General features: G+C 37.4%; 1 protein-coding gene across 6 annotated transcripts in view; it reads left to right on the top strand.

Annotated features, from left to right (window-relative positions):
* LOC109048338 (formin-like protein 3) overlaps positions 1 to 22914 on the top strand; it is a 46664-nt gene that overhangs the window by 21054 nt on the left and 2696 nt on the right. For 2 of the 6 annotated variants that reach the window (XM_042751442.1, XM_042751447.1), the window contains exons 2-26: positions 656 to 739; positions 1877 to 1957; positions 4016 to 4092; positions 6864 to 6947; positions 7293 to 7427; positions 8894 to 9002; positions 9269 to 9345; positions 10592 to 10685; positions 11583 to 11657; positions 11730 to 11840; positions 12031 to 12180; positions 13609 to 13710; positions 14403 to 14757; positions 15245 to 15328; positions 15486 to 15610; positions 15706 to 15908; positions 15984 to 16218; positions 16583 to 16651; positions 16745 to 16825; positions 17213 to 17342; positions 17466 to 17626; positions 17706 to 17807; positions 18536 to 18628; positions 19073 to 19196; positions 20578 to 20708. In XM_042751442.1, coding sequence (XP_042607376.1) covers positions 656 to 739; positions 1877 to 1957; positions 4016 to 4092; positions 6864 to 6947; positions 7293 to 7427; positions 8894 to 9002; positions 9269 to 9345; positions 10592 to 10685; positions 11583 to 11657; positions 11730 to 11840; positions 12031 to 12180; positions 13609 to 13710; positions 14403 to 14757; positions 15245 to 15328; positions 15486 to 15610; positions 15706 to 15908; positions 15984 to 16218; positions 16583 to 16651; positions 16745 to 16825; positions 17213 to 17342; positions 17466 to 17626; positions 17706 to 17807; positions 18536 to 18628; positions 19073 to 19196; positions 20578 to 20669 — 3033 coding nt within the window. In that variant the 3' untranslated portion in view covers positions 20670 to 20708. Of the gene's footprint in view, positions 1 to 655; positions 740 to 1876; positions 1958 to 4015; positions 4093 to 6863; positions 6948 to 7292; positions 7428 to 8893; positions 9003 to 9268; positions 9346 to 10591; positions 10686 to 11582; positions 11658 to 11729; positions 11841 to 12030; positions 12181 to 13608; positions 13711 to 14402; positions 14758 to 15244; positions 15329 to 15485; positions 15611 to 15705; positions 15909 to 15983; positions 16219 to 16582; positions 16652 to 16744; positions 16826 to 17212; positions 17343 to 17465; positions 17627 to 17705; positions 17808 to 18535; positions 18629 to 19072; positions 19197 to 20577; positions 20709 to 21150; positions 21200 to 22914 lie in introns of all 6 variants that reach the window. The other 4 variants (XM_042751445.1, XM_042751446.1, XM_042751443.1 and 1 more) reach the window with 4 other exon arrangements.

Consider the following 22914-nt stretch of genomic DNA (forward strand, 5'->3'; position numbering starts at 1 on the left):
AACAAGCTTCAGGTGACAGTGTTACATTAAGATGTTAGTGCCATTTAACCAAGTGTGTTATTACTTAAGAAAGTTGCTAGAAACATGCTGACTTTAACTAACTTGCAAGTAAGATTCTCTCGCACGTTGTGTGCAATGCACAAAATCAAGTTTATGTGGAAGTGTCTGTTTCGTAATTGTGTATTTCTGTAAACTTCAGCACATATGTCATACCTCAGCTAATGCAGTTTGCTTTTTAGCAGCACCCAAGTAAACAAATACACACTGCAAACCACTCAGAATACCTTAGCAACTGCCTAGCAGCAACACACCGGCAATCACCCACAATTGTAACTGTGAGTTTTGCAAAGGCAGTTCCCTTCAGAAAATATAAAAATATAATTTGAAATGGAGAATTTTTGTTTGAAATCATATTCAGTCATCAAGCAAAGATTTGCTTGATGACTGAAGAGAAATATGATTTCACACAGGATATAAGAAGTCAGTACAGGACGTGAGGTCATAGGCTGCTGGGTTTCTCGTGTCAGACAAGAAACCACTGTGACCCAAAGAAAACGAGCACAGAGACGTCTCTGCAAGTTCGTTGCCACGAATACACAGAGGAATACATGACTTCCTGTGTGTTCTGATGCAAAAGCGCTCTCTTGTTTTTCAGAACTCTATGAACCTGCCCCCAGATAAAGCACGTCTCCTCCGGCAGTATGATAATGAGAAGAAGTGGGACCTCATCTGTGACCAGGTACAGCCTCCACAATCACTCACTATTATGTAAGGCAGTCCAAAAGAAAACTCCTCCAAGATTGGTGTTGTTGACAAGACAATTTAAAAATATATTATTACAGTCATTATTATTAACAAGTTAAAGGGGTAGTTCACCCAGAAATGAAAATTCTGTTATTATTTACTCACCCTCATGTTATTCCATACCCAAGACCTTTGTTCATCTTCAAAACACAAATAAAGATACATTTGATGAAATCTGAGAGCTTTCTGACCCTGCATAGACAGCAACGCTACTGACACGTTCAAGGCCCAGAAACGTAGTAAGGACATCATTAAAATAGTCCATGTGACATCAGTGGTTCAAACTTAATTCTATGGATTTGTGAGAATACTTTTTTTTTTGCGCAAAGAAAACAAAAATAACGACTTTATTCAACAATTTCTTCTCTTCCATGTCAGTTTTTGACACAAATTTGTGAGAGTACCATAACGCATTAATTAATGACAGAATTTACATTTTGGGGTGAACTGTCGCTTTAAGAGGAAGTTTTTGCTTGCCAGTTATTAAAAAACACAGGGTTTTTTTTTATAATTTAATGATTTATCGCACAGACTTCACACAGACGTATCACACTTCTGTGAAGCTTTCTAGTAGTTGTGTAGACTACTTTTATGATAATTTTATAGTGATTTTATCCTCAGTCCCCATTCATTTTAATTGCATTAAAATGGCGACCTGTGCGGTCTTCAGAATTTCTCCTTCTGACTTCATGCTTTCATACAGGTTTAGAATAATATGAGAGTGAGTAAATGATGACAGGATTTCATTTTTAGAAGAACTGTACCTTTAAGTAAACTGACATCTTGTTAAATTAAGAGTCTTGCTGAAAATAATGCATCAGTGCAGTAAATGAGGACGTTAAGCCCTACATTTCGTGCATGGTTTGTAAAACTAATTATAAATTTCTAGTTGTGCATTTTGACAAATCTGTGCTGCTGAAAAAGGGAGTTTATAGTTACAACAAAATATAGTTTAAGTTTAAACAAACAGCATAAAAAATTATTAAGAATATGTGTATGTGTTAGTTAAAACAGATCATTCATTTTTGTTTTTTGCCTGTGTATAACTGTCTTCCCCTCTTTTCTGGGTTAGGAGCGTTTCCAAGTAAAGAATCCTCCACATACATACATCCAGAAACTACGTGGATATTTAGACCCAAGAGTCACACGCAAGGTCAGCAACATTCGCATGATTGTGTAACAAATGTCTGTTTCTCACCTGGTTGCATGTGAACATGACTTGCAGCAGTTTAAGAGGTTGTATTATTAGAAATCAAAACATTTCACCAACTTTGCTAAAAAAAAAAAAGCCTGTTTAATTCCAAAATTATGTTTATTTATGAATCCTTATTGTTTAGAACTATAATTATACACTTGGAAAAAAATATATTAAAAATAAAAAAAAGCAAACAAACAAAAAAACACCTACTACCTTTCAAAAGTTGCGGGAAGTAAGTTTTTTTTTATTCAGCAAGGATGCATTAAATTGATCATAAATGAAAGTAAAGCCATTTATAATGTTACAAATGATTCCTATTTAATGAATACATGGAAATACACTAACCGGACACTTTATTAGGTACACCTATTCAATTGCTTGGTAATGCTAATCAGCTTATCACATGGAAGCAACTCAATGCATTTAGGCATCTAGATGTGGTGAAGACGACTTGCTGAAGTTCAAACCGAGCACCAGAATGGGGAAGAAAGGGGATTTAAGTGACTTTAAACATGAAATGGTTGTAGGTCTAAGTTTTTCAAAAACTGCTGATCTACTGGGATTTTCACACACAACCATCTCTAGGGTTTACAGAGTATGGTCCGAAAGACAAAATATCCAGTGAGCGAAAGTTGTGTGGTCGAAAATGCCTTGTTGATGTCAGAGGTCAGAGGAGAATGGGTAGACTGGTTAGAGATGATAGAAAGGCAACAGTAACTCAAATAACCATTTGTTACAACCAAGGTATGCAGAATACCATCTCTGAACGCACAACAAATCGAACCCTGAAGCAGATTGACTACAGCAGCAGAAGACCACACCGGGTGCTGCTCCTGTCAGCTAAGAACAGGAAACGGAGGCTACAATTTGTACAGGCTCACCAAAATTGGACAATAGAAGATTGGAAAAACATTGCCTGGTCTGATGAGCCTTAATTTCTGCTGCGACATTCAGATGGTAGGGTCAGAATTTTACGTAAAGAACATTAAAGCATGGATCCATCCTGCCTTGTCTCAATGGTTCAGGCTGGTGGTGGTGGTGTAATTGTGTGGGGGATATTTTCTTGGCACACATTGGGCTCCTTAGTGCCAATTGAGCATCGTTTAAATGCCACAGCCTACCTGAGTATTGTTGCTGTCCATGTCCATCCCTTTATGACTACAGTATACCCATCTTATGATGGCTACTTCCAGCAGGATAATGCACCATGTCACAAAGCTCAGATAATCTCAGACTGGTTTCTTGAACATGTCAATGAGTTCACTTTACTCAAATGGCCTCCACAGTCACCAGATCTCAATCCAATAGAGCAGCTTTGAGATGTGGTGGAACGGGAGATTCACATCATGGATGTGCAGCCGACAAATCTGCAGCAACTGCGTGATGCTATCATGTCAATATGGACCAAAATCTCTGTTTCCAACACCTTGTTGAATCTATGCCACGAAGAATTAAGGCAGTTCTGAAGGCAAAAGGGGTTCCAACCCGGTACTTGCAAGGTGTACCTAATAAAGTGGCCAGTGAGTGTATATGCTGTTCTTTTGAACTTTCTATTTATCAAAGAATCCTAAAAACAATTTTGCTTTCCTCAAAAATATTAAGCAGCACAGCTGTGTATGACATCAGTAATAATATTAAGAAATGTTTCTGGAGCACCAAATCAGCATATTAGAATGATTTCTGACGGATCATGGGAGTAATGATGCTGACAATTCAGCTTTGCATCACAGGAATAAATTACATTTTAAATTTTTATTAAATTTTAAATTTTTAAAGTTTTCTTTTGATTAGAAGTATATATGGAAAAAATTAAAATATTCAGGATCAATTAATTTCCTATATGTCTTCTGTATGTCATTAGTATTGACCTCTTTTGTGCACTAAAAGTTTAACCAGAAGTGTTGTTTTACCCAGCACTAGTTAGTGTTTATTGACATGTTTAAACTGTTCTGGTGAGGTTGCAGAGTTTTTCTCCAAACATGCCGATAATCATCAGTTTGTCTCTGTGTGCAGAAGTTCCGCAGGAGGGTCCAGGAATCCACCAAAGTCCTGCGGGAGCTGGAGATATCTCTGCGAACCAATTACATAGGGTGACTAATTCCTGTCTTCTTTCATTTAATCCTTCTTTTACATCTCTTCGTCTTGTGCTGATCTCTCCAATAACCCTCCCTGTAACCACTGCAGTGAGGTTATGAGGCTCTTGTATACAGTGCAGGGAACAATAGCACTGCTAGTGGTATGGACGGGAAGCTGTGGTATTGTTTGACTTTCACCTTTAAAGAATCACTCTTTCTTTGTTCTTCCTGTTGTAGAAAGCTAGATCTAGTGTTTAAATGTTCTGCTAGCTTCCCTCTGCTTATAATGCTGTCTGTAGACCTCGGCAGCGTCCAGATGGTTTTTATTCATCTCGTCCCTCACACACCACCCCCTTAGCAGCTTCAAGCAACACAGGAAGCTGAGTTGTGTATGCTGGAGAGCCAGGAAGCCTGTAGCATCCAACAATGTAGTGTGTGAAACGACACGTATACACACACACACACACACACAGAGAGGTTTATAACTCACATTGATTTGAACGCAGACAAAAACACTGACACGCAATTGTGTAACACAATGAAGCACTGACAACTGGGAACATCTTTTCACTGTTTACATTCCGCTTTCAAGGGCACACACACTTACTGAATACAAAAAGCAATTTGTTGTGTAACTGTGAAACCATTTATACACTTCCGTATTAGAGAATAGCATGCTTGTTACATGTATGGTACATTCTTTCCAATCGGATGAACACACAAGCGATGAGGAGTAACTAATAACTTTACCACATTTTTCAATAGTTTAGGTCTTTTGAAAATTACATAATGTGTTGTATTTAATGTAAATTTGTATTGTGCATGCAATTTTACAGTTGAGTGAATTAAGTATTCAAGTATGCTTATATATATAGCATGGGAAAAATGAAAAAAAAAAAATTGGACCATGTAAATGAACAATTCAGAATAATGCTTTATCAGTTCGAGTCTCCACATAGAAGCAATTAATTTTAGGTATTTGAGTCTCTACAAAAAAGCAATTAACTTTAGGTATTTTTATCAAAATATTCAGTTGCAGGCTGCTATTTGTTGTTACATTTTTAAATCAGTTACATAAATTAGGTTGCATTATAGTTTTGTTAGTTGTTTATTGTATTTTGTTAGTTGTGAACTAATCTGTTTGCTAATTGAGATTGTTTGTGCCAAAACATACAGCTTTACATTAAAATAATATAATTTAAATGCAATAATAATAATAATAATAAAATAATTACATTTGCTTTTTTTAATAATCGCATTTTATTATTAACATTTAACATTTCTAATTTTTACATTTTATAACAGTTTATATTTTAAATTATTAATTTATATGATAAATTATATCATTTTATATTTAAATATTTAAGAATAAGTTTTTTTTTTCTCAAGTTGCTAGTTACTTTTTTGTTAGTTGTGTGTAGGTTAGCTAACTACTACTTCAAAAGATTAAAAGGCTTTATTCAGTTTAAATTACTATAAATTATGAGTTGCTTGGCAAGCTGCAGGTTCAAAGTAGCTTCACACTGATGCACACACAGTTAGTATATGAGCAAAATATCAGAAAACACTGACAAAATATGATTCGGAATGACCTCCTTTGTCTTCTGTGTGAGCCATAAATAACCAATACACTCCTCATTCCTCCATTATTAAGAGCCAGGAGTAATGTGTTTCTCATTAAGAACAAAAGAAGAAGAATAGGCAAGCTATTTTCACTTTTTTGGGGGGCTGGATGAAATGGAACAGAGGACTGTTTATTGCATGTGTCCGATCCCTGGCCTCTTTCCGATGTGCTACTCCTTGCTTTGCCAAGACAATCTGAAATAGCATCTGGCCGGACAGGAAAAGAGACTAAAGGGGAGCAGGGAGGGGGAGGTGGCAGACAGGAAGCTGATGATGCAGTGAGCCCCCTCCACCTTTTCAGTCTGAAAAGTCTGTTTCTTGCTCAGTTCCACATTTTGTCTGTTTTTCTTGTGCTAGTTTTGGAGTCTGGTAGCTTTTTTTCTTGTGTGTTAGCTTTTTTTTTTATGATTGAGAAGGATTTGAACTAATCATTACGGCTTGTGTTTGAGAGATAAAAAAAGAATGAAAATTAGAGCCGTGCAGAAAAATGAAGAATGTATGTATATATAAGTGAATGTTTGCACAGGGGAGGCAGTCTAAACACTCACACTGTTAGAGATTTAACCTCCTCGCTCGAGCTATGATCTCCACGTTCCTTTGCTCTGCATGATGGGAATTCCTTTTGCTTTGAGTTTCCCCTTCAGAAATCTGGAGTTAAATGAAGGAAATTTAAAACTAGCCTCTATTCTGGACTTTCCATCTCAGTCTTGCCAAGCCAGTCAACTCAGAGCAGCCTTGAGGCTTAAAATGTCTTGGGATATTAAAGTCAACATGAAACAACATTCACTACTTCCATAATATGATCTATTATTCAATATACAATAGGATATTCAACAATAAAAAGGGCAGACCTTTATTTTTTCTCTCAGAGATTAATTGGATCATGTGAAGTCGGTGTTCTGTAGACTTTGCAGCATTCTAATATGCTGATCTGCTGCTTGAGAAGGTTTTTTGTTGATAAATTGATGAATAGAAAGTTTAAAAGAACAATATTTATTTGAAATAGAAATCTTTTGTAACATTATAAATTATATATTACTGTCACAATTTAATGCATCGTTATTAATTTCTTTTTATATAAAAAAAAAAGCATATAGAGAGTGTGTTTGATATCAGAAGGATGCTAGGATGCTTTAATTTCATCTTCATCTTTAATGTGGCAGGTGGGTTCGTGAGTTCCTCAACGATGAGAACAGAGGCCTGGACATCCTGGTGGAGTATCTCTCCTTCGCACAGTGTGCCGTCATGTGAGTGACACACCCTAAAAACAACCAACCACAGTCATCTTCACAACACGCCAATCCATGTACCAACTTTAGGACATTTAAAAGATCATGTAGCCAGGGTTCTGCTGGAGACAAAGGCTGCGATGAATTCAGTGTTGTTAAATGATTATGACCGTGCTGAATGCCTCATTGTAGGCACGCTGCAGTTTGTTTTGTGCTTTGTTATGCTGTGCTATAATTTGCTTGGATTGTCCTGTGCTGCTCTCTGCATAATCCTGGACCCCCTGTAACTGTGCTCTGTTGCTAACCTTCCCCATCCTTCCCCCCTGCCCTCCTTATGTGCGGTTCCTTGTCTGTGCGGCTCAGGTTGGATTTTGAAGGGCTGGAGAATGGTGACGACTTTTCACTGGACAAGGCTAAGTCCTGGAGCAGGTCCATTGAGGATCTGCACCAGAATGGCTGCAATACGCTGGTGCGCTCTGCGCGGCAATCCGTCCTCCGGTATGTACTGGCCTGCTTGTGCTTGCTATGCTCTGCCTCGCTTTAAAATGATGTTTGTTTATGTGATAACTTGCATTGGTTTGGTTCAGGCTGCTGGCCAGTCACAACTTAATAATTTGAAATATTTAATGCACTGTTTTGAGACTGATATATATATATATATATATATATATATATATATATATATATATATATATATATATATATTATATATATATATATATATATATATTTGTCTTTGTTTTTTTTCACCCAAAAAATTTAACTGGCACTTTCCAAGAATAGGATATGAAAGAGCCTCAGAGACTTAAAAAAATTATCCCTATAGAGCCTACTGTATTATATTTAATACACAAATTTCTAAGGCCTGTAAATTATTAATATGATCAAACCTTTTCTGAAAAAAAAATTGTTGTATTGTTGTATTACGTCTTCTGTCGTCGTTTATATTTTTTAGTAAACGTAATTCTGCAGGTCTTAGATTTACTTGATTCTTCATACATTATTTTTTAGAAGAATGTTAAAAGGTAAGTATCAAATATGATATATCAGGCATGGTTGCATTGAATTATATGTTTGTGAAATATATGTTTTGCACAAACGCAAACTTTTTTTTTTACTTGATTCTTCAATTAATTATTAAGGTTAAACTGTCCCATAAATTTGGTTGCATTGAATTATATGTTTGTGAAATATATGTTTTTAATTTGAGAATATTTTTGAATTGATTTATATTTGTTGCTCTCCAGTAATAAACATTAAACTCATATAAAAATAAACATGAAGTTAAACAAAAACAACATTATAAACTAAATAAAACCAAAACCAGAAATATATAAATATTATGTATAGAAACATATTCTTATATTTAATATATAAAATAAATATATATTTGTTTGATCAGTATTTTTTTTTAAGTATTAAGTAGTTGCATACAAAACAAATGTGTCATTTCTGGTCATCAATTCATCAGATTATGTCAAAATTAAGATTAGATGAAACCTTATTACAGGTCAATATTGGCATTTTAATACAAACATTTAATGTGTTTTAAACTATCTACTCATGCTAGGTTAATTTTATTTTAGATAATAGTTATATAATAAATCTATTGGTTTTCACATCAACACATTGTGTCCCTTTGGTTTATTCAAGTAATTAGGCCCTATTTTTTGGAAGGTGTCAAATATGGTTTTTAGAATTTCACAGTTAGCTTCCCGTCTCACTTCACAGATGATAATATGTGTGTTCATGCAATAACAGGAACATTGCTTTGCACCGAAACTAGGAGTCATATGCGTGCATTATTTTGCCCACTGAGCCATAGCCACACTTCCTGAGTTTAGATAACACACGCAGATGAAAACCTTTTTTATATGGTGCATAAGATTGATTGTTTGTGTGCATTTATGTTGTCAAATCAAGCACAGCTTTTGTGAACTACTAAATTTGTCCTTCTATTTCAGTTATGGCTCAGCTGCCAACAGCAAAACCATCAAGAACTCCAGATTAGTGAGTCAAAAGGATGACGTGCATGTGTGCATCATGTGCCTCAGAGCAATCATGAACTATCAGGTACAGGATGCACAGACCTGATTGATCACAAAAACCTCAGGGACATCTGACCTGATTACACATAGAAAGGAAGCAGCAAATAAAAACAGTTCTCTCAGTAGTATTTAGTGTCATCGAGCATGACAAGTAACCTGTTACTCTCCAGAATGTTTCAGTGTCTGTCCAGTTTACAAACATCAGCACAATGTCTCTATGGAATCACCATTGCACTGTGGTATATGTTTTTTTATACTTATACCACATTGCCTTTTCCTTTCTCACCCTAGTATGGCTTCAACCTTGTCATGTCTCACGCACATGCAGTCAACGAGATCGCCCTAAGTTTGAACAATAAGAACCCAAGGTAAGAATTAGGGCTCTTTATAACAGTTTTAGAGGTCCAGCCAAAAATTTAAAATTCTGTCATTCACTTACCCTCATGTCTTTCCAAACCTGTGTGCATTTCTTTCTTCAACTGAACACAAAAGAAGTTAATTTGAAGAATGTTGGTAAACAAATGGTTTCCAGTTCCATTGACTTCCATAGTATAGTATTTTTGGTCCATACTATGGAAGTCAATGGGACTCGAAACTGTTTGATCACCAACTTTCTTCAAAATCTTCTTTTTTGTTTTACATAACAAAGAACCAAACAGTATTTGGTCCCACTGACTTTATTTTTTTCTAACTATGGAAGTCAATGGGACCCAAAAATTTGGTTACCAACGTTCTTCATAATATCTTTCGTGTTCCACAGAAGAAATAAATTACATGACGGGGAGTTAATTATGACAGAATTCAAATTTTTAGGTGTACTATCCCTCTAAGGGCCATTCATAGAGAATCTGTTTTTGCATTTACATTTTTTAATTAAATTTTTACTGCTTTTTAACTTGAATGCCTTATTTAATGAATGTTTATTAGATACTGCAACACTTTTAGTGCAGCAGTCACACTAAATTACATGACGGGGAGTTAATTATGACAGAATTCAAAAGGCAGCACAGTAGAATGCAAAAAAAGTGTTTTGTGTGAACAGTCCCTAAATAGGTAGCTACCTGATGAGCCCGATTAATGCAGTACTTTCAGTGACCTTTAGTTTTGGTGGCGCTGTGAAGTTGGGGATTAGAGTTGTGCTTTTGTTTGGTAGGAATGAATTCTTTCAAGCGGATTAGTGTCAGTCTGACTAAGTGTATTTGTAGTAGAAGCTTAGATCAGTTCAGACTGAAACATGGAAACCCACCCCCTAACCTTTTGAGAGCATCATTCCTAGAGCTCAATGAATCATACGCCAATGCCTTTAACTGTGCTGTAAAGGCTTTTCTTAGATTGTGTCATTCCAAAACATCACCATAAAACTACCCCTGATACTCAGCATCAGATGTGACCCCAGTGAGAGGCTCAAGATGAAAGTGCGCTATCACGTTTCTGATTTTGAAAATTGTATAACAATGGACACAAAGCTGCTGTTCTCCCTGAAGGATAGATCTAAGCAGGTGTGGGTGGGTAATGATCTGTCAAGTTGGTAATGTTACCCGTCTTATTGTGTGAGTCCTGCTCTGCCACTCTGGTCCAGTTGAATGCTCACAGAAGCTTTTGTTCTGCCTGTAGAACAAAGGCGCTGGTCCTGGAGCTGCTGGCTGCTGTGTGTTTGGTGCGAGGAGGCCATGAAATCATCCTCTCAGCGTTTGATAACTTCAAAGAGGTAGATCCTGAGATTTTTACACCTGCATGTGTCTTACAAAAACCATGGATGCTGTATTATGTTAAAGTTTTTTTTCCTTGTTTTTCAGTTCGTGCACATATACAACCAATTAGCTGGCCATTTTCTCCTTTCCCACATGCATTTGTTGGAAAACACCACATCTTAAGCCAGTCGTTTCATCAAACCCGTCTCTGATAAGGATCAGTGTTTTGGGGGGGGAGAATTGCCCGCAGACTCAACCGTTCACTCAACCGCTTAGTTTTGTTTGCCTAGTCATTTAAATACCGGAAACAGGCCAATTATCCCTTAACTGTCCAACTCTATCCTGAGAAACTAAGAGAGATAATCAACACAGCAGTCACAACAATGCTGTGAGAAAGACTGAAATAAAATACTGCCTGCTGCTGACTGCCAGAACCAGTCTTCAAAGAGTCTGTGGTTGAGCTAACTTTGAATTTAGACTAATGAATTAAACGTTCCACATTTAAATCAGCAAAGCATTACGAACAAGAAGCTGATTGAAGTATTTGAAATAAGTTTCTTATTCTCTCATAGTGAAATGCGAGGGCATGACATAGTTCCTTTGCTTTTTCAATCCGCTTCTTTTTATGAAGTCTACAATAAAGTCTGAATTTCTCCTGTATGGATTGTGATCTGAATTCTCCATCAGTCTCAGCTTCACTGAACCCCATAACCTCGTACTCTGCTGTTTGTAGAACTAGAAACCTCAGTAATTTCTTCTATGTTGTGTTTGTTTTTGGTAAAGTTGGATGGTTATTTGTGAAGATATAAGAACTATAACTATCACACTTTATATTTTAATACATAACACATCTGTTTATACTGGACTGAAGGGTTACTGTGTTGTTGTGACTGACTAAATAAAAATATGTGCAGGTGTGTAAGGAGAAGCACCGCTTTGAGAAGCTGATGGAGTATTTCCGTAGTGAAGATGGGAACATCGACTTCATGGTAGGTGCATGAAAGCACGTCAGTATTTTGTGTGAGACATGGATTTGTTTGACTTTGTGGTTTGTGTCTCAGGTTGCTTGTATGCAGTTCATCAACATTGTGGTCCATTCTGTGGAGGACATGAACTTCCGTGTACATCTGCAGTTTGAGTTCACTAAGCTGGGGCTTGATGACTTCCTGGAGGTATCCAGTCAATGTTCAAACTGATCTAAAATCATTCAGTGTTTAAATAGCCAAGTAAAAAGGCAAGTTTTTTCCGTAGATGTCTTTTTGTATTTGAAATACTATTGAATGATCCAGTCATACAGATGTTTGAAGATATTGTTAAACTCACATGATAAAATATTAAGAAATCCCCTGTGTTTCCTTCCAGAAATCCAAGCACACAGAGAGTGATAAGTTGTCGGTGCAGATCCAGGCTTACCTGGATAATGTGTTTGATGTTGGAGGTCTGTTGGAGGATGCTGAAACAAAGAATGTGGCCCTGGAGAAAGTGGAGGAGCTGGAAGAACATTTGTCTCATGTAAGAACCATTATATACTCCCTTTCATTAATGCTATGTTATTATTATACCTTATACACTCAGCATACATCAGCTACAATGTGAAAAGTTTCAATGCTTACATTACAAAAAATGATGTAGAGCAGATTATGTTACAATAAATAAAAAGTTTTTTAATAAATAATAATAAAATAAATAATTAAATACTTTTTATTTGTAATTTATTTATGGATAATCTTGCAGTTTATTCAACACAGTTGTGATAGGTCTATAAGTGCTTTGGAAATTCATAAGCACCACTATTTCTTTAATTTTTAAAAACTCCCATAAATATGTACATGTACTTTCAAACTTTAGGATCAGTACAGTTCTTTATATTTTTGACAGAAGTATTGCTAAGGCTGTAATATATTTTTTAAAAATGTGATTTATTTATGTGATGGCAAAGCTAAATTTTCAACAGTCATTAATATTTTTGTGGCAGTTCAAAAGAACAGCATTTCATTTAAATGGAAATATTTTGCAATATTATAAATGTCTTTATTGTTACCTTTGATCAATTTAATGCGTCCTTGCTAAATAAAAGTATTTTCTTTACTGACACCACACTTTCAAGCTGTAGTGTATATATTATGATGTCATTATCGGCCAATTTTTTTTATTGGACCAATTATGTTATAAATGTTTGCTTATATCACCACACTTGCACTTTGATTTAATGTATTCATACATATCCTTATTATGTCAGATCTGTTATATTATATTAATGATAGTTTATCATATCACAGGTCAGTCATGTTAACACTTTGAATATCTTAATGACATCACCCTTATCAGAGTTCACAGAGTCCAGAGAAATCAGGGTTATTTCCTAGTATTCACTCACAACATATAGCCTTATGCATAGCTTAATCATTCACTTTTGGTGTAGAGAGATCTTAAAATATAATTTATAATCTGACTTGCAGAACTGATTGGGTTTATAAGTGTTTAGTTCAACAGATAAGGCTTGTGAATCTGAGTATGCAGAAAGCAGGCAGTGTAAAAACAAACCTCGGATTGTTCCTCTGATCTTGACTCAGTGGTGGGCCTTTCTGCTGGGCTGAGTTATGCTCATGGCAAAGGTCTTGAAATGAACAGAGAATCACACAACATTTTTTTTTCCTCTTGCTGGGGGAGAACCGAATTCTCCAAATATTCCACTATGTGTGTAATCTTCACTGCTTCAAAAGTGAAAGTGATGCTACCTCATCTGCTGTGTCATACTGCTGGGAATGTTATTATTGATCCATAAGAGAGTGAGAGAGATAGAATGAAGCTTAAAAGGGTATGGGAGAGATGTTTATAGGATTAATGCTCTGAACCGCCTCTCTATCTTCACTCATTTTTGTTTCGCAGCCTCTCAAGCTGTCATGTTTTCTCTCGTGCTCCTCCTTTTTTTTGTTCTAGGTGACAGAGAAGCTTCAAGATGTTGAAAATGAGACCATGATGAAGGTAGCAGACCTGGAGAAACAGCTGTTACACAAAGACAAGGAACTGGCAACCATAAAGGTAGGCCTCAGTCACTCTCAATCATTTATATCGTCTTCACTCGTGAGCTTGACATGCAAATACCTCATATCATGATTTGTTTGTGTAATATGAATAAGTAATAGGAATGATGATAACCTGTACAATGAAAATTTGTTATTAGGAATGACTGATTATTAATCCTTTGTGGCTTTTGCATAATCTGGTTACTAGATGTCTAAATGTCTAATAACAGAGAGTAAGATACCATGTTTTTTGGACATCTACTATGGTATTCTTTGAAGTACCATCATAGAAATTGCCATTAAATAATTATGGTAATTATTCAGTGCAATGGACGTTTTGGACAATTTTAAAACGTATAAATATCTAATATAAATGCCTAAATATCTCTCAATATTTTTACCTCAATTGGAAAGTCATAGAAACACTATTGTGGATTGTTTCTTTTGCTATTGTGGCATAAATGATAAATATCAAAATTATATTTGTTATAGTTTTCATTCACCACTATAGAAGTTTACCCAACTATGATGACTAATGCTTCTGAGACCCACAGAAATGTGAAAAAAGTCCATGGTATATATGAAAATAGAGTATTTACATGTGTTGTGTAGCCTTATTATTGCTAAGCTGAGAGAAAAGTACAAAAAATGTATTGAACTACCTTTGTACCCTAACATCTTTGACTGGTCATTCTCATGGTTATGCAGGAGACGTATGAGTCCACCAGCTCACAAGTGCACACACTGCGGCGGATGATCCAGGAGAAGGACGCCGCCTTCCAGAGGCACAATAACATTGAGAAGCAATTGCTGGAGCTGGAGCAGCAAGGCACCATCCGTTTACGCAAGCAGCCTGATGGGGATATTGCTATTGAGGCTCTGGGTGGAGGAAGACTGGTTGGTGGAGCGGCAGCTGGAGCATCTCTGGGAGACCTGGGCTTACTTACTGCAAGCATGAGTGGGAGTGGAGGTCTGGGTGTCACTACACCTGCTCCTATTGAAGCTGTTGCTCCACCTCCACCGCCACCACCACCTCCACCTGCCCCACCACTCCCTTCAGAAGGTACTGAGTCTGAGAACATGACTGTGGTGTGCTAACAGTTACTGTTGCTTAACTAGATGATTTGAGATTCTCGGAACTCATTTGATTTGAAATCATTTGATTTCAAGGACGGACAAGGAAAAGATTAGATTTGGCACCAGTGCAAGCCCACTGTCAATGGAAAACAGATATGTAAGGGTTCCCTCGAAGCTCAAGATCATGGAGAGTTATTGTAGTGTATAATAATCAGAAAAACAAGGCTCAGCTGTGCACACTAAGTTCCTTCTTAGATACAGAGCTTTAAATGTACAAGTCTTTGCAAGCCTAGCAGGAAAAGGAAAAGCTAAGGGTGTTTCCTTTAGCTGAGGAGCAGTTTCTGCTGAGGAAGCAGCTGGACTGGGACTAACTAAATATCTTTTTATCCCTTGTGACTGTTTGGGAACAGATTTAAGAGTAAAGCTGAAAATGTATGCATACTAATGCATTACATCTCTCTTATTTTATATAGTCGAGTGTATTCCTATTCCTCCTCCACCTCCTCCACCTCTGCCTGGACCGTCACCATCAGTCATCCTTAGTGTCGGCTTATCAGGTAATACAAAATTACGAATAATAAAAGGAAACAGTACTATCTTGGCTCTGATTTGTTGCGAACAAAAGATTAAAGCGGGTCACAGTGACAAATCATTCTCAGGATCTTGTCATACGTATTTATGTTTGTAAAAATAATGTTTATTCTTATCTTACAGCCATACGCATCAAGAAACCCATAAAAACCAAATTCCGCCTTCCTGTCTTCAACTGGACTGCACTGAAACCCAACCAGATCAATGGCACCGTCTTCAACGAAATCGATGATGAGCGTGTGCTTGAGGTGATATTGAGTATGACTCAGGTTTGCACATTATTTTGAGCTCGTGCTCAATGAAACTCTCCACCCATGCCTTGTGCTCTTGATTGGTCACGTAGGAGTTGGATCTGGAGAAGTTCGAGGAGCTGTTCAAGACGAAAGCCCAGGGTCCTCTGGTGGATCTGTCATGCTCAAAGAGCAAGGTTTCCCACAAGGTCATCAACAAAGTGCAGCTGCTTGATGCCAATCGCTCGAAGAACTTGGCCATCACTCTGCGCAAGGCCAACAAGACCACAGAAGAGATTTGCAAAGCCATTCAAACGTACGCACATATGCAAGTGTCTCAATCTTCTCAAAAATCTCCTCTGAGATTAATGATGCAATATCCATGTTGCAGGTTTGATCTGAAAGCCCTGCCAGTGGACTTTGTGGAATGCCTGATGCGGTTTCTGCCCACGGAGGCTGAGAGTAAACTACTGCGTCAGTATGAGCGCGAGAGGAGACCTCTGGACCAATTGGCTGAGGAAGACCGTTTCATGCTCCTCTTCAGCAAGATTGAGCGGCTCACTCAGAGAATGAGCATCATCACGTTTGTGGGCAACTTCAGTGATAATGTCAACATGCTGACCCCGGTGAGCAACTTTGATGGTCAACAAATAGGAAGTTGGGAAATTTTGTGGGGTTTTTAAATAGATTTTTGGTGAAGAATGAGCATCCACAGTGATTTGTGAAAATTGTTTGACCAGCATCCCTGTTGTTCCTGGAACAACATTCCTATTCACATTTTGGGGTTAAATTGAGGCATAGACTTATCAACCTATCATTACCCTCTGATTTTATGAGTTGTTAGGCTTGGGGTTAAGTATAGGGTTAGTTTGTTTGATGGGAATTTTATTCCTGGAACAACAAACATGTTGATTTACGAATGTGTTCTTGGCAATATCACGGTCATCCTGATCAAATCAAGATTTGACATCTGTTCATTTAAATCCGCAGCAACTCAACGCTATCATCGCTGCATCAGCGTCAGTGAAGTCTTCTCCAAAGTTAAAGAAGATCCTTGAAGTAAATGTTTTCTCGTTTTGAATATTATAAGGGTTCGAAATCATCACAAATTGGTCTCCAGTTATGCTTAACTATCCGTTTTTGTCTCCACAGATCATTCTGGCCCTGGGCAACTACATGAACAGTAGTAAAAGAGGCTCGGTGTATGGTTTCAAACTTCAGAGTCTGGATTTGGTGAGCTCGAGTGTGGAAATGGCTTTAGCAATGTCTTAGTTGAATAACAATGCTGTTCTTAGGCAAGGGAAGTTGTGGCCTAATGGTTAGAGAGTTTGAATCCTAACCCTAAGGTTGTGGGTTTGAGTCTCGGGCCAGCAATACCACAGCTGAGGTGCCCTTGAGCAAGGCACCGAACCCCCAACTGCTTCCCGGGCGCCGCAGCATAAATGGCTGCCCACTGCTCCGGGTGTGTGTGTGTGTGTGTGTTCACTGCTGTGTGTGTGCACTTTGGATGGGTTAAATGCAGAGCACAAATTCTGAGTATGGGTCACCATACTTGGCTGTATGTCATGTCACTTTTCACACTTTTTTTTTCTCACCCATGCTGATGTTGTTCTCTCTCAGCTGCTAGATACTAAGAGTACTGACCGGAAGATGACACTGCTGCACTACATTGCTCTGGTCGTCAAAGAGAAATATCCTGAACTGGCTGCGTTCTACAATGAACTGCACTTTGTGGATAAGGCTGCAGCAGGTCTGTGTCCTTCAGGGTTGGAATTTCAACTGAACATGTCCCATTTACAGAAATGATATTAATTTCTTTGGATTTATCTCCATTTGAACTCTAATTGCATTAATTTGAAATCTTCCATTACAGTCTCCCTGGAGAACGTGTTGTTGGATGTTAAGGAGCTGGGTAAGGGCATGGATCTGGTCAGGAGAGAGTGCAGTCTGCATGACCACGCTGTACTCAAGGGCTTCCTCCAGACCAGCGATACACAGCTGGACAAACTACAAAAAGACGCCAAGACTGCTGAGGTGTCCTTTCTCTCTTTTACAAAACACTTTCTGAATACAAAACCAGATCATCTAATTCTCAAATTAAATCCATTTATAGGAGGCTTTCAGCAATGTGGTGCTTTACTTTGGGGAGAGTCCTAAGACCACGCCGCCCTCTGTGTTCTTCCCAGTGTTTGTGCGGTTCATCAAAGCCTACAAGGTACTGCAATCCATTAAATGATTCACTCAGTGGTCCTAGTTACTGCACAGAAGAATCATGAATCTTCATGATATGAGAAGGAGAAAACACATTTGTGACTCTGTATACTCATCAGGAAGAGACTTTTATTTTCTAAGCCTCGGGGGGAAAGGTGAACCTGACCTGGTTTTAGGTCATTAAGGACAGGAAGGAGCCGTCCGTGTGATCTGCTGTCTGGCATGTTTAGTAAACATGATGCGATGAAAGATCTGGCCTGCTAGCCAAGTGGTTGTGGGTTCAGACCCTGAATGCACACACAGATTCTATGTGTGTTTATATCCTTTGGCCATCCTTGTTTTAATGTCTTCCCTGTTGGTGCATCAGCGTCAGAGCGCTGGGGTGGAGTAGCAGACGTTAGTAGAGGCTGAATAACAGGAAGGGGCAGCTGGGTTGAGATTTAAGGGCAGCTGCTGTGTTTAGACCGGGCTTTGCCTTCACCGCCTTTAACCCGGACACACACGCATACACACACCTCTTCCTCACATTGTTCTGCTGGTGGATTTATGAGTCTACATGAGAAACCAACAAAGGTCCAAGATCTCTATGTGTTTGTGTGTGTCCATATTCATATCCCTTCTCAGAGGTTGCTGTTAGATTGTTCAGATGCGAGGTCGTAGCCTGTGTTTTGTGCAGTGGCAGGACCCGGATCACACTCACCTCTCTATCGGAACTGTTGTTGTTTTCTGCAGGAGGCTGTGGAGGAAAACGAACAGAGGAAGAAGCAAGAGGAAGCCATGAGAGAAAAACTACTAGCACAGGAGGCCAAACAGCGTGACCCCAAGGTGAAATCTAAGAGCTGAGAATTATTATTTTTTTAATTCCTTTAATATCAAACTAAAAGATAGCTTTTCAGGATCAGTGTGTTTTTAAGTCAAAAACAGCAATTATACTCATGAAAGCTCCGGTGACATTATGTATGGCAGTGGCATTCTCTGGTTCTGAACGCAACACATTTTGTTCAGAATACATGTAATGCACATGCAAACGAATATGTGAATCACATTTAAACATTCAGGGTTATATAATCAGATCTTTCAGAATCTGAAATCAGATTTGATTAAATCCAATGCATGAAAATTAGTGTATGTGTGCATACCACTTGCAGGTTTTTTACTATAATACCATTCTATTCTAATAAATTTGCCCTTGTATCCCTTAAATATTTCAAGCACTTCCAGATGATATTGGTGGTAAACATGCATTTGTTTGTTTTTTTGTCACTGCAGGTCCAGGCTCAAAAGAAGCGTCAGCAGCAGCATGAACTGATCGCAGAGCTCCGACGCAGACAAGCCAAGGACCACCGGCCTGTATATGAGGGCAAAGATGGCACCATTGAAGACATTATCACAGGTGGGCCAGGCAGGACTACATTACCCATCAGCCAGGGGTCCACAATCACTGTGGTGGTCCACAGCTCTCCACATCAGCAGTGTACTCTCTGTTATGTTAAACATCGGCCCTTACAGCTCAATCACAACACTTTACAAGTGCATATCAGTTAAAACCAATGGTTCAGAATTTGAATCAACCCTCAGGGATATTCAGAGTTATTTAGATGGCATACTAACTAAATGGTATGAAAGTATGAAAATCAATTGTACAGGATGCTCTTAAGAGAGATTGCAGAAACTGTGCAGGAAATACTATCATTTTTTAATAACAAAAGACCATAATCTATCATTCACATAATGCTCTCCATTTAGGGTATTTACATTTATTATAAATTAATAACCACTGAATCTTTTTTTTTTGGCAAACACTCTCATTCAAGATTTTCGGATTTTGCAATACGGACAAAATTGCTAAAACTGTCTCTTTAAATGTAGTCCAGAGGTTCTGCACATATAGGGAATTTTTCGCTATTTTAACATTTCAGTAAACAATGTCCCAGCCTTATGAAGCCATAGATATTACTGACAGAATGAAGAATAGCCACATCTCCTCTTCTGTTACCCCAGTCACAAAGTAAACAGGATTTAATCTCTATTAATGCTTACGTTTTTACTTGAACATGTTTAACATGTACTTTAAGTGTTTATTCCTAAAGTTTACCCATGTATCCTGTGCTCAGGTTAATCATTAAATAATCACTTTTTCCTTAAAAAACACTGAGATACACACTACTGTTCAAAAGTTCGGGATCTGTAAGATTTTATTGATGTTTTTGAAAGAGGTCTCATAAAAGTTGCATTTATTTTCTTAAAAAAGTACAGTAAAACAGTAATATTGTGAAATATTGTTGCAATCTGTTGTCTGTTTTAATATATTTTCAAATGAAATTTATTCCTGTGATGTCATTTTCAGCAGCCATTACTTCAGTCTACAGTGTCACATGATCCTTCAGAAATCGTTCTAAAATGCATTCCAGTATTCATTCTATGTGCTTCTTAATTTTTTTGTGAATAGAAAATTTAGAAGAATAGCTTTTGTGTTAAATCTACATATTTTGTAAAATTTGAAATATTTGTACTCTCACTTTTGATCAATTTGATGCCCTTCCTAAAAAAACAGCAACAAAAAAAACATTACTGACCCCTAATATTTGACCGATAAGTGTACCTATGTGAAGAAGATTTTATGGCTGTCACTGTTAAATAGGATTGAAAACATCCTGCACAAAAAATGCCAGGAAGTTGCAAGGGTCAAAACAAATGGTTTCTCTTTTAGGAACACATGCTCCTTCTTAACCTCAGATATAACGTTCTGTCTCTGACCTCCCTCCCTCCCTCAGTGCTGAAGAGTGTGCCCTTCACAGCCCGCACGGCCAAACGGGGCTCTCGCTTCTTCTGCGATACCAACCTCTTCGACGAGTCCATCTGCTAGCCCCCAATCCCCCCAAAAAAACTGCCCCTAATGCCGCAGGTTGTCCCGTTCTCTTACCAGTTGCAAAGTGCATGCATACAACCACTCGCATGACCCATTCTGTCACTTGGTTACCCAGCATCCTCTACTAACCTATGCACAATGGAAAAGTGGGAAGCACAAGCTGTGGCTGTTCACACATCTGAAACAGGGACCGGCCAAATCTCTCTCAAGGGAATTATGACAAATGGACTGAAAAGTATTAAAATATCTGTATAGAATATTATATAATCATATTTTTGTACTGTAAAACTGTTGCTTGCCTGATTTTTACATATACGTTTTTATGATTTAATAATAATATTTTTTATACTGGGTCTTTCTGTTTGTCATATTGTCCAGAGAGATTTGGCCTGTGTAACAGTCCTTATTATGTTTCACTTGGTTTGTCACTTGCTAACTCTCATCTTCTCTCCCATAACTCTTTGTTCTACCTTTCCAGCAGAACAGGGGATTAATCTGAGTAAATTTGAGCACTAAATAATTGGAGGGTAAGAAAGGCATCATGGAGCTTCATGACGCTTTGCTCCTGTCTGCCTTTTTACCGTCAGCTCAGTTGCTTTGGCGGTGCTATTGATATTTTTTGAATGTTGATGCTTTTGTTGTGTGGTGAAGTTTTGTATTGTATTTTGTTTTTTTGCATTTTTGAATTTTTATATTTTTTTTATGATTGTTGTTGTTGTGTAATATAATTCAGCACTATCTTATGACCAATTCGTACATATTTTACGAGGTGGCTAATTTGTACGAATTTGTATGACCTCACTCGTACGATTTTATACGATTTGTCTAAACCCCAGTGTCGGGTAGGTCTAGGGGAGGGGTTAGGTGTAGGTCATTCGTAAAAATTCATACGAATTGTGCAACTCTTAAAATACGTACGATTTGGCACAAAGTGTGGTTGTACGAATTCGTACGAATTAGCCACCTTGTAAAATATGTACTGCCATGAGATTGGGCTGGATAATTAGCTATATTTTTTATAGTTTTACCACGGAATGAAAAAAATTTTTTTTTGTCTTGTAATTCCGAGTTTTTATTTCACAATTTGGAATTTGTTTCTCACAATTTTGAGAAAAAAAGTTAGAATTTTTGAGGAAAAAAAAAGGCGAATTCTGTCTTTTCTTCTAGCATTTTTGAGTTTTTACTCCGTTTACATCTCACAATTCTGTTTTTTTTTGTTACTATATGATATACTATTTATACCTTAAGATATATAATCTAAACTACAACATTTTTATAGTTTTATATAACCTCATAGATATCAAATCTTATTACAAACTAATCAGTAGTACAAAATCTTAGAATATTTTGCTAGTAGAAGTTTTGTTAGCTTTTCTTCAGTACCATATATTGGAAAAGACCCAGGAATGAAATCTCTAGTTTCTTGTCATCACTGTTGCATGTAAAGCTGTGTTTGTCCGCTGTATCTTTGCACTTTGCTGTTTGTCTAACATGTTTATGCCCTCTGCTGTATCGTCACCTGCATGCAACTCCATTTTCTGTTCAGCAAGATCTACATGTAATGGTTACTGTATATAGTGGTGTAGTGTTTTATTATATATGGAAATGCATCTTTTAAGACCTTGCTGAACACTGAATCTATCAGTTACGTATTTGTGTTGAATGGTCTTACTGCAGTGATTGTATTTATTTTGTGTCTCTGTTAGTGTTTTCCTGTGTGTGCTTTAAAAGTGCAGGGCCATGCCTATGTTTATGCTAGAAGCAGTTATTGAGATTTATATTTATTGCATTTTTTTAAACTTTGAAAGGAATAATTCACACAAAAAATGAAATGTCATTTACGCCTTGTGTCATTTAAAAGAAATTTTGTTAAATGACCAAGGTGCTGTTTTAAATACACTACCATTCTTGTCTTAAAACATATTATTTTTTTATTCCTGTGATGGCAAAGGTTAATTTTCAGCAGCCATTACTCCAGTCTTCAGTGTCACACGATCCTTCAGAAATCATTCTAATATGCTGATTTGATGTTTAAGAGACATTTCTTATTACAATCAGTGTTGTGCTGCTTAAAGGGACAGTTCACCCAAAAACATGAAAATCCTCTCATTTACTCATCCTCACAATTTTTTTCTGTTGAACACAAAATGAGATACTCTGGAAAAGAATGTAACCAAACAGTTTCCGGTCCCTATTGTCTTCCATAGTATTTTTCCTACAGTATATCATGGAAGTCAATGGC

This window comes from Cyprinus carpio, chromosome B23 (genome assembly GCF_018340385.1).
Source record: "Cyprinus carpio isolate SPL01 chromosome B23, ASM1834038v1, whole genome shotgun sequence".
NCBI classification, from domain to species: Eukaryota; Metazoa; Chordata; class Actinopteri; order Cypriniformes; family Cyprinidae; genus Cyprinus; species Cyprinus carpio.